A 10,574-nucleotide genomic window follows, 5' to 3' on the forward strand; every position below is an offset into this window, starting at 1 on the left:
TAGTGTTCTCAAAACACCAATTAATCTATGTATTAACCTTATGTATTTACTTATGTAATAAATCTTATGTATTAAGAACATTAATAACATTACAATATGTAGTTCATATATTATAGATTATTTAATAATAATTTAAAAATGACTAAACAGAAAAAATCACATAATTACAGTTTTTGTAGTTAGTGGTAAAATGAAATTCCAGATAGACACGTCCAAATCTGGCCTTCACATCAGCATGTGGAAGGTTTCATAGAACAGACAAAGGCATATGCAGTTGCACAATTTGTGTTTGACCAGCCACCTGAAACAGATTGAGACCAAAGACAGTTCAGAAAACATGTGAAGGTAGAGAGGAATTGAAATAGATATTACACTGGAAGATAACATTTACCCGTGGATCTCATGTAGGCACAGGGAAGGCTGGACACACTGCTTTGGGACTGCCAGTTAGAGTAGTAGAACCCAGCCCTGTCTATCCACTTCCATGTGTTCTGAAGAGACACAATTCATACAGTTATTAAGGGACTTCATGGAAATAATTCATCTGTAATTTGACTGTGTGGCATTATATTACTTTTTTGTTTGAAGAATATGACTCACTGGATGCATTGCTTCATAAATATAAGGTTAAATTATGTGTACTTGCTTAAATAGTAAGCTATTTTAAGGCTATACAGACATTATTGTTCATTTCTACATATGTCAGTGTAAACTAGAGTATAGTGTGGCAAGCCTTTTTTATACACTATATGAACAAAAGTGTTGGGACACCTGCTCATTCCTTGTTTTTTTCTGAAATCAAGGATATTAAAAAGGAGTTCATCCTGCTATTGTTGGAGTAACTGACTCCGTCCAAGGAAGGCCTTTTACTAGATTTAGGCTTTAGGCATGGCGACAATAGGTTCATGTTTATTTGACAGTACATCTCTACAGGAACTAAACAAGTTATGTGTGTGCCTATGGACATGCAATGGGTTCAACGTAAAAAAGTTTCTGAATGCATTCATTAGAAGGGGTGTCCAAACATTTGGACACATAGTGTATGTTTAAATATGTGATGTAAGAAGGTGTATGAGTTGGTATTTTGACATTATATAATGACATTACCAGGAAGTTGTAGGCACCAATCCAAGCGACTGAGGTGCCAGACACCGTAAGCAAACTCTGGAGGAAGTGATGTTCATCAGGATTTTGCACAGATGCCAGACTAGCCTGGTTATTTACACAGTAGGCCTGGAAAGAGGGAGGACACAAAAGACACAAGAGGAAGAAACATTGAATACAATCAGATATTAGACCTTAAAACATGACGATATAGAAATGATATCTAGCTGTTATGCAAACACACAAAAGTCAAGTCATAATAAGGATTTTCATGATTTCCATCTAAAAGTCACCTTTTCAGTGCATATTTCCCTGCCTCTCTTCATGTAAAGAAACCTCAACATATACTCTCCTCTATTGTGCTTATCAAATATTACTACAGACAAATTCAATAATGTCTCCAAAACCAGAATTCAGCCACTGGATTTCAGAGCTTTGAAAAAAGCTGGAATCCACCGTTTGCAGCTTATTTTTTATATAAATTATTTATAAAAAATTTTTATGGACTGTATGTTTGTAATTAATTGACTCAGCTTCCTGGACAAGGATTAGGTCTAGTCCTGGGCTGCAGAGAGATGAGGACAGATCCATTCTCCATTAAAAGGAAACTGCAGTCTAGGACAAATTACAATCCCTGAATAAGACCAGCACAATGTTTAGAAGAATGAACATGAACTTCCATGATTGGAACGGGTTTCCACTTCCAGACAGTAAATTCCACCATATAACGAGACTCGTTTTCAGTTATCCTTCTTTTATGATTCTGGTTATAAAATGGAAATGATGTAGGTGAATATTTACCTCGGCATTAAGCCATGAATTTGTTGTCTTCACAAGAAGAAAACAGCGTGATCTATGTCCAAACCAGCCAGGTGGACAGATCACTGCCCGCCCTTATCACCAAAAGACAAAACAACTCTGTTTCATGCAAAGTACTTTGGTGTTCATGAGTAAATTTACACAATAATTAAACACAAAAAAAAATAATTCTAATAAAACTGAAATTACCTGAAACAGAGTCACGTGGTTCACTAGCCTGCTTTACATCCAAACCTGTGAAGAGATATGAGCTTAAATGAATGTGCTATTATATAAATATGTAATGTAGATTATTGAAATGTCACCCTATTTCTAACATTACATTAGCTTTTATTTTTCCAAGTTTATTTGAGCTTTTTTGTTTGGTTGTTTTTAACTCTCATAAGAGAGATCTAACTCTCAATTTTCAGCTTTTGGAATTGCCACTAAAAATATTAGTCAGGTCAGCTACAGTTTTGCACTGTTTTTGTGTGTTTACATTAAGCTGCAATATAGAATTATAATCAGATAAACCTACAAGTGAACTTTAGTGAGTAAAATCCATATATATGTATATTCAGGTATCCTAAACTTATATGAAATAAACTGACCTAAAGGTTCATTCAGGTTCTGCTCATGCTCAGTCACATCAGCCTCCTCTGCATTAATCTCAGCAGCCTCCTCTGGAGAACTCTCAATGACCTCCCCTGGAGAAATCTCAACAACGTTTTCTGGAGAAATCTCAGCGGCCTCCTTTGGGGAAATCACAGCTGCCCCCTCTGGAAAAACAACAAGCATTTGTTAATTCAGTAGCTGTGCAAACTGAAGTGCATTAGTTCTGTATTTCTCCTCAGTTAAAACAGAAAACACACGTGTCCAGGAGGCTGATGATGTGTGCTATGTTCTGTTCTACATCTAGAATATTTGGTAAATGGTAAATCTGTTACCTGTGATCTGCAGTGTGAAGGCAGCGCACAGCAACACAGGCACAATCCAAACTTTCATGATGACAGCTGCAGTAATGGTGAATAGGAAGGAGGAATACAATGATGTCATACCAGAAATGATCCAGGATCAAACAGCTTTAGTCCTACTACTACTTCTTCAATAATAAATGTTTGTGAAGGAAATATCAATAAACAATAAGGTAAATGCTCTTTTCTACACCGCACTAGTTAGAATTAGGAAAATGCATTTCAGTGTCAATGAGAAAGAGAGAAAAACTACATACCTGTTGCTGGTAGAGGTCAGCTGGTAGTCGTGAGGTTGAATCTCTCTGGCAGGTTAAGTGTAATCTGATGATGAGCTGCTTTCACAGTGTTCCTTATATACAGCCCTGTCCCATTGACTGTACTCTCTGCACCAGGAAACAGTCAAGTGTAAAAATGAGATTAGATAACAAAAGCAGAAAGACTCTTTGCTAAAATGTGTTTATTGCACATTGCTTGTACAATATTGTTTATTGAGATAAATAATTAACATACATCTGCAAAGGTCCAGTATTCTGCACTAACTGTCACATGCAGATGTGGAGCTAAAACGTGTGGATGATTGTGATATTTATAATAGTCTAAAGATATGTAATTCTGTCACTGACCCCAATCATGATACTGACTTTATGATTCCACACATCTTAATAATGTAGGGGAGAGCATGGTGCAAAACAAAGCTCCCTTCTCTTTGACAGACAGCAGTATGTATCTATTCAGATACATGTATTTCCTACTGTGTCTGTTACAAAGAGAGTGCTGCAGAGCTCCTTTATAGACCCACTGCTCTTATAGATCCACTGCTCTTTACCTGCTCTTTACCATGTACACTCTAATCATATCATACAGTATGGACAATATTTTCACAGCAGTGCAAACAATACTTAATTCTATGTTCATGTCAGCCTTACTCCGACTGCATACCCACCTGCTCTATCCAGCTGTATCAATAAAGTAAAGTCATGGATGACTAGTAATATACTACTACTAAAAACTACTAATATTAGTTTTTTATTATTTATTTGCTAAACCAAAAGCAAGATGTTCTCAATTGGCACCAAAGCTTTTAAAACTGGATGTTGTTATTAATATCAGCCTAACATTTAATCATATTATTTATATAATTGACATAACATAATGTTTTCTCCTAGTGTTTGCACGTGTTTGTACATTGTATATTTCATTAGGTAATTGGTCACATAATAATTACACAATATACAGCAATCATCTGTACAGATATATACAGATAATCATCACCAGGTCATGCTTTAATGTGGGTGAATGGCAAAGGTGCAGCATTGCTCCTTATCATTATTATGTTCAGTGAATGATTTTAATGCTCTTTATCTATGTGGATTGTTTTGGGAAGAAGGAAATAGGTGTGGAATTTAACTTTAACTCTCACCTGTGGAAAAACCCTGCATGATTAATGCTTACATCAAACTGTGTATCATCATGTTTTCAGGAAAATTATGACATATATAACTGTTACATGCTTTTTATGATGGTTGTAATCTAAAAGCTGTTCATGAAGTTACTGATAATACTGCATGAAGTGTCATAATAATATCTGCTGTCTGGATTGCAGAATAACTTCTTAAACATTTTCACTGGTAAACCTATGCAGACATTAAGGATTAGAAAGACTAAAACTGGGGTTTGGGTTAGACATTTCTTTTCAGCAGTGTGAAGAAATAAAAGCACGTAAACAAATTAATGTACAAATATAAGAAACTCCTGAATGAGGAAGAAAACATACAGACAGACTTAGATAGGAGTGTTTTATTTTGTTGTAAAGTAAACGTACCTTTTAATGAATACATTTGAGGACATTAGTACCAGCAAGGCACGCACCAGACTTCATTACGGGAACATAAGTATTGATCAAACAAGAGATACAAGAGAATTTCCTCTCATAGAAAGGACTGTAACGAACTGCAGACAGACAGACACATGAAAGGGGGAGCAGAGGAAACCACGGTTCACGCGCTGTTATTCAAAAGAATGTCCAAGACCCTAAACTGGCTGCCCACATGCATGAGAGCATTGAGAGGTGCTGCTGATGACCCCACATTACCAAATAATAATAAACCAACAAAAAGAACCCATGGAGGAGAGCTCTATGTAGTGTTTTCTAAAGCATGCAGAAGGGAGTGTGAGTGTTTCTGTCAGGACCTCGTTACCACGCTCTTCCCCAGGGCAATCCCAGGACTCCGCCTACGTGCCCAAATAAGGAGCCGGGATTCCGGAAGTCTCCTCGTTTATTAAATGTACAACACCTGTGACTGTGGCTTTCTATGCCCTTGCTCCAGTCTGCTCTGTGCTGTGAATGAACTCTGTTTCAGCCTCTGTGGCAGTGTGGGCCATGGGCTGTTCAAGGGGGAGCTGTATAGTGTCTTACATGTCTTGCCTTGTCCTCGGTAACCCTGCTCCATGTGTTCCTCCTGTAACCTGTGTTGGCTTCCTCGTTTACGCTTCCCAGTTCCTCTTAACTCCAGTTTACGTTTCCAGGACCCTGTCTGGGTTATACTCCTCTGCTAGTCTGAAGCTCCCCTGGTTAGTATCCCTCCCTGCCTTGTCCTGAGCGCTGCTCAGTGGCTTTGGTTTTCCCCCTGTTTCAAGCTCTATTTCCTCCAAGTCCCTGGTTTATTTAGCCCAGTCCTGGTTCCTCTGCCAAGCTAATGTTGTTTAAAAGTTCTGTCCCATTGGTTGCTGCACTGCTGAGGTCTTGCATCGTCCATCCCTGCAAGCGTTTCTTGTTTCCCTGCCACGCCTGACCCGGCATGACAGTTTCTCAGCAATTGTATTGCTCACAGGATTAGCTGCAGAATCTTCAGTAGTTAATTGGTTAAAGTGAAGGGAATGTAATTTCTAATACTGACAGCCATTAAGGAATAATACTGACATATGGCACACTGACACTTAACAAAAACACATGGCTCACAGTCCTATAGCAGCAATTCATGCATTACAGTTCTCAGTAATAAACACTAAGTTACAACCTCCAGTTTCTAAAATAACTGACAGGTTTCACAGTTACTGAAAAAGCTTATGGTCTTATTAATCGCGCCCTCCCCCAGGGCGATTCCGAGCCGCCGCCCGCAGGCTCACTTAAGGGCTTTTTGTTGTGTTTCTGAACTTGTTTTGATTCAGTGACTCGGTTCTCGTTCATTTGCGTTCATGTGTGTTTGGTTCATTGTGTCGGTTCAGTGTCTTGATTCATGTTTATGTGTTTGGTTCAGTTCGTTTTTGTTCACGTGTGTTTCCAGTTTGCCATGTTCATCTTCTCTTGTGTAGTTAATGTGTTTCACCTGAGACTGGGGGTACTTAAGGAGCTTTGACGCTAAGCTTCTAGTCGAGAATTGCTAGTTCGGAACTTTGAGGTAGCACGAGAGGTTCCGGACACGGATCACGGTGTGTTTAGGCCAGCGTCGGCTCTTTCTCGAGAAGACCACCCGGTCATCCACGGATTTAGCGAGACGCTTTCGCTCGCTCCAGCTGGGCGACCCTCTTCCGCGCTGCGTTGCCAGATTTGGTCGATCTACCAATTTTTGGTTCTGCGGCTGTTTCCCATTTATCCCCGTTAGCTGCTGCTTTGTTTTCTTTGGTTTGCCCCTTGTATGTTTTCTTTTTGTTATTAAAGTACTTGCATTGGACCCATCTCTGCGAGTGTTCATCCCTCTGTGTTTGGCCTGACTCGCCATGACACTATCCCATCACTCCACATTCATTTGCCCAAATGTTTGCTCTTTGAAAAATGTATATATGATCATCTTACAATGAATGTCACCACAGTTTTATACACAAGAACATTTTATTTATTTTACAAGAAAACCCAACAGTCAACCAAATGTTCTCAGGAAAACATGCAAGACAATAATGCATTTATATAATATGAATTTATACATATTATTTGTTAGTGGTTAAAATGACATTTCTGATGGAAGCTTCCAAATCTGACCCTCACATCAGCAGGTGGAAGGTTTCATAGAACAGAAAAAGGCATATGCAGTTGCACAATTTGTGTTTGACCAGCCACCTGAAACAGATTGAGACCAAAGAGAGTTCAGAAAACATGTGAAAGTGGACAGGAATTGAAATGGATATTACACTGGAAGATAAAAATTTACCCGTGGATCTCATGTAGGCACAGGGGGCGCTGGACACACTGCTTTGGGACTGCCAGTTAGTGTAGTAGAACCCAGCCCTGTCTATCCACTTCCATGTGTTCTGAAGAGACACAATTCATACAGTTATTAAAGAGTATTAAAAATATATTTCATTCTGCTATTGTTGGAGTAACTGTCCAAGAAAGGCTTTTTACTAGATTTTGGAGCACCATCATTCCCACGTCCCTCTAGCCCACGCCTGGCGTTAGGTATGATGACAATGGGTTCATATTTATCTGCTCCAGAGAGTCCTATTCTATTGGCTGTACAAGAACTAGATAAACTATGTGGGTGCATCTGCACATCTGAGTCAGCAGTGAGTTCATTTAAACATTTGGACACATGTTGTAGATTCAAATATGTGATGTAAGAAGGAGAGTAAGTTGGTATTACTGTGACAATTATATAATGACATTACCAGGAAGTTGTAGGCACCAATCCAAGCGACTGAGGTGCCAGACACCGTAAGCAAACTCTGGAGGAAGTGATGTTCATCAGGATTTTGCACAGATGCCAGACTAGCCTGGTTATTTACACAGTAGGCCTGGAAAGAAGGAGGACACAAAAGACACAAGAGGAAGAAACATCGAATACAATCAGATATTAGACCTTAAAACATGACGATATAGAAATGATATCTAGCTGTTATGCAAACACACAAAAGTCAAGTCATAATAAGGATTTTCATGATTTCCATCATAGTCACCTTTATTTATTTTATTTTTCAGTGCATATTTCCCTGCTTCTTGTCATGTAAAAAAAAACCTCAACATATATCCCCTCTATTGTGGTTATCAAATATTACTACAAACTGGAAGCTAAAAAAACAAATTCAATAATGTCTCCAAAACCAGAATTCAGCCAATGGATTTCAGAGCTTTGAAAAAAGCTGGAATCCTCCATTTGCTTTCTGACTCAGTACAACATTTACTTATTTTCCACATTTCTTCCACTCCAGTATCCCTGATACAGGAACAACATTCCTGACCACTTCAGCCTGACTGAGTGAGATAAACTGCTGGTGGTTGAACAGACAATCTTTTAAAAACTCAACCAAGCAGGTTTCAAAACGGGGAGTGTTTTTTTTATAAATGGACTGTATGATTGTAATGAATTCACTCAGCTTCCTGGACAAGGATTAGGTCTAGTCCTGGGCTGCAGAGAGATGAGGACAGAAAGTCTCCATTAAAAGGAAACTGCAGTCTAGGACAAATTATAATCCCTGAATAAGACCAGCACAATGTTTAGAAGAATGAACATGAACTTCCATGATTGGAACGGGTTTCCACTTCCAGACAGTAAATTCCACCATATAACGAGACTCGTTTTCAGTTATCCTTCTTTTATGATTCTGGTTATGAAATTTAAAAGATGTAGGCGAATATTTACCTCGGCATTAAGCCATGAATTTGTCGTCTTCACAAGAAGATAACAGCGTGATCTATGTCCAAACCAGCCAGGTGGACAGATCACTGCTCGTCCTTATCACCAAAAGACAAAACAACTCGGTTTCATGCAAAGTACTTTGGTTTTTCATGAGTAAATTTACACAATAATTAAACACAAAAATGATTAATTCTAATAAAACTGAAATTACCTGAAACAGAGTCACGTGGTTCACTAGCCTGCTTTACATCCAAACCTGTGAAGAGATATGAGCTTAAATGAATGTGCTATTATATAAATATGTAATGTAGATTATTGAAATGTCACCCTATTTCTAACATTACATTAGCTTTTATTTTTCCAAGTTTATTTGAGCTTTTTTGTTTGTTTGGTTGTTTTTAACTCTCATAAGAGAGATCTAACTCTCAATTTTCAGCTTTTGGAATTGCCACTAAAAATATTACAGTCAGGTCAGCTACAGTTTTGCACTGTTTTTGTGTGTTTACATTAAGCTGCAATATAGAATTATAATCAGATAAACCTACAAGTGAACTGTAGTGAGTAAAATCCATATATATGTATATTCAGGTATCCTAAACTTATATGAAATAAACTGACCTAAAGGTTCATTCAGGTTCTGCTCATGCTCAGTCACATCAGCCTCCTCTGCATTAATCTCAGCAGCCTCCTCTGGAGAACTCTCAATGACCTCCCCTGGAGAAATCTCAACAACGTTTTCTGGAGAAATCTCAGCGGCCTCCTTTGGGGAAATCACAGCTGCCCCCTCTGGAAAAACAACAAGCATTTGTTAATTCAGTAGCTGTGCAAACTGAAGTGCATTAGTTCTGTATTTCTCCTCAGTTAAAACAGAAAACACACGTGTCCAGGAGGCTGATGATGTGTGCTATGTTCTGTTCTACATCTAGAATATTTGGTAAATGGTAAATCTGTTACCTGTGATCTGCAGTGTGAAGGCAGCGCACAGCAACACAGGCACAATCCAAACTTTCATGATGACAGCTGCAGTAATGGTGAATAGGAAGGAGGAATACAATGATGTCATACCAGAAATGATCCAGGATCAAACAGCTTTAGTCCTTCTACTACTTCTTCAATAATAAATGTTTGTGAAGGAAATATCAATAAACAATAAGGTAAATGCTCTTTTCTACACCGCACTAGGAAGAATTAGGAAAATGCATTTCAGTGTCAATGAGAAAGAGAGAAAAACTACGTACCTGTTGCTGGTAGAGGTCAGCTGGTAGTCGTGAGGTTGAATCTCTCTGGCAGGTTAAGTGTGATCTGATGATGAGCTGCTTTCACAGTGTTCCTTATATACAGCCCTGTCCCATTGACTGTACTCTCTGCACCAGGAAACAGTCAAGTGTAAAAATGAGATTAGATAACAAAAGCAGAAAGACTCTTTGCTAAAAAGTCATCTGCACACTGTCACATGCAGATGTGGAGCTAAAACGTGTGGATGATTGTGAAATTTATAATAGTCTAAAGATATGTAATTCTGTCATTGACCCCAGTCGTGATACTGACTTAATGATTCCACGCATCTTAATAATGTAGGGGAGAGCATGGTGCAAAATAAAGCTTCCTTCTCTTTGACAGACAGCAGTATGTATCTATTCAGATACATATATTTCCTACTGTGTTACAAAGAGAGTGCTGCAGGGCTCAGTTATAGGCCCACTGCTCTTTACCATGTACATGCTACCCTCTGATCATATAACACAGTATGGACAAATCTTTCAACTCAACTTAATGTTCATGTCAGCCTTGCTCCGACTGTACACCCACATGCTCTATCCAGCTGTATCTCTAAAATAAAGTCATGGATGACTAGTAATATTTGTTTTTTTATTTATTTGCTAAACCAAAAGTAAGATGATCTTAATTGGCACCAAACTAAATCTAGATGATGTTATTAATATATTTAATTATATTTTTTGACATAACGTAATGCTTTCTCCTAGTGTTTGCAGTCTTGGTATTGACTTTAACTTTAAATTCTAATTTGACATTCATTTCACTATTTTCATATCCTTCCAAGTTTTTCTTTAGACTAGCAGATAAAGAGACACTCAACAATGCATTTGTATCATCTAGGTCAGACTAT

At 38.2% G+C, this 10,574-nt stretch overlaps 3 protein-coding genes across 3 annotated transcripts in view; 1 reads left to right on the forward strand and 2 right to left on the reverse strand.

The window, feature by feature from the left end:
- Positions 1–10,574, forward strand: part of rhoua (ras homolog family member Ua) — a 220,889-nt gene that overhangs the window by 150,761 nt on the left and 59,554 nt on the right. The gene's annotated exons all lie outside the window — the stretch shown is intronic.
- On the reverse strand, positions 231–3,179 carry LOC140554170 (snaclec coagulation factor IX/factor X-binding protein subunit B3-like). Its single transcript, XM_072677011.1, has 8 exons — positions 3,134–3,179; positions 2,850–2,915; positions 2,514–2,681; positions 2,113–2,157; positions 1,906–1,997; positions 1,108–1,233; positions 392–491; positions 231–301 (listed from the first exon to the last, which is right to left on the reverse strand). The coding sequence occupies exons 2-8, from the start codon at positions 2,905–2,907 to the stop codon at positions 231–233; spliced, it is 660 nt and encodes a 219-aa protein (XP_072533112.1). The 5' UTR covers positions 2,908–2,915; positions 3,134–3,179.
- On the reverse strand, positions 6,732–9,866 carry LOC140554171 (snaclec coagulation factor IX/factor X-binding protein subunit B3-like). The gene is made up of 8 exons (XM_072677012.1): positions 9,685–9,866; positions 9,401–9,466; positions 9,065–9,232; positions 8,658–8,702; positions 8,450–8,541; positions 7,479–7,604; positions 7,022–7,121; positions 6,732–6,930 (listed from the first exon to the last, which is right to left on the reverse strand). Exons 2-8 carry the CDS (start codon positions 9,456–9,458, stop codon positions 6,860–6,862), a joined length of 660 nt encoding a protein of 219 aa, XP_072533113.1. The 5' UTR covers positions 9,459–9,466; positions 9,685–9,866; the 3' UTR covers positions 6,732–6,859.

Source organism: Salminus brasiliensis, chromosome 4 (assembly GCF_030463535.1).
Source record: "Salminus brasiliensis chromosome 4, fSalBra1.hap2, whole genome shotgun sequence".
Taxonomy (NCBI): Eukaryota; Metazoa; Chordata; class Actinopteri; order Characiformes; family Bryconidae; genus Salminus; species Salminus brasiliensis.

What these genes read in the sequence shown, in the direction of transcription:
- LOC140554170 (XM_072677011.1), bottom strand. Translation starts at nt 2,907, where the DNA reads ATGAAAGTTTGGATTGTGCCTGTGTTGCTGTGCGCTGCCTTCACACTG. An exon ending in CTTCACACTGCAGATCACAG is followed by an intron (nt 2,682 to 2,849) that starts GTAACAGATTTA and finishes TTGTTTTTCCAG; the next exon opens with AGGGGGCAGCTGTGATTTCC. An exon ending in TGCCTACATGAGATCCACGG is followed by an intron (nt 302 to 391) that starts GTAAATGTTATC and finishes AATCTGTTTCAG; the next exon opens with GTGGCTGGTCAAACACAAAT.
- LOC140554171 (XM_072677012.1), bottom strand. Translation starts at nt 9,458, where the DNA reads ATGAAAGTTTGGATTGTGCCTGTGTTGCTGTGCGCTGCCTTCACACTG. An exon ending in CTTCACACTGCAGATCACAG is followed by an intron (nt 9,233 to 9,400) that starts GTAACAGATTTA and finishes TTGTTTTTCCAG; the next exon opens with AGGGGGCAGCTGTGATTTCC. An exon ending in ATTCATGGCTTAATGCCGAG is followed by an intron (nt 7,605 to 8,449) that starts GTAAATATTCGC and finishes CCTTCTTTCCAG; the next exon opens with GCCTACTGTGTAAATAACCA.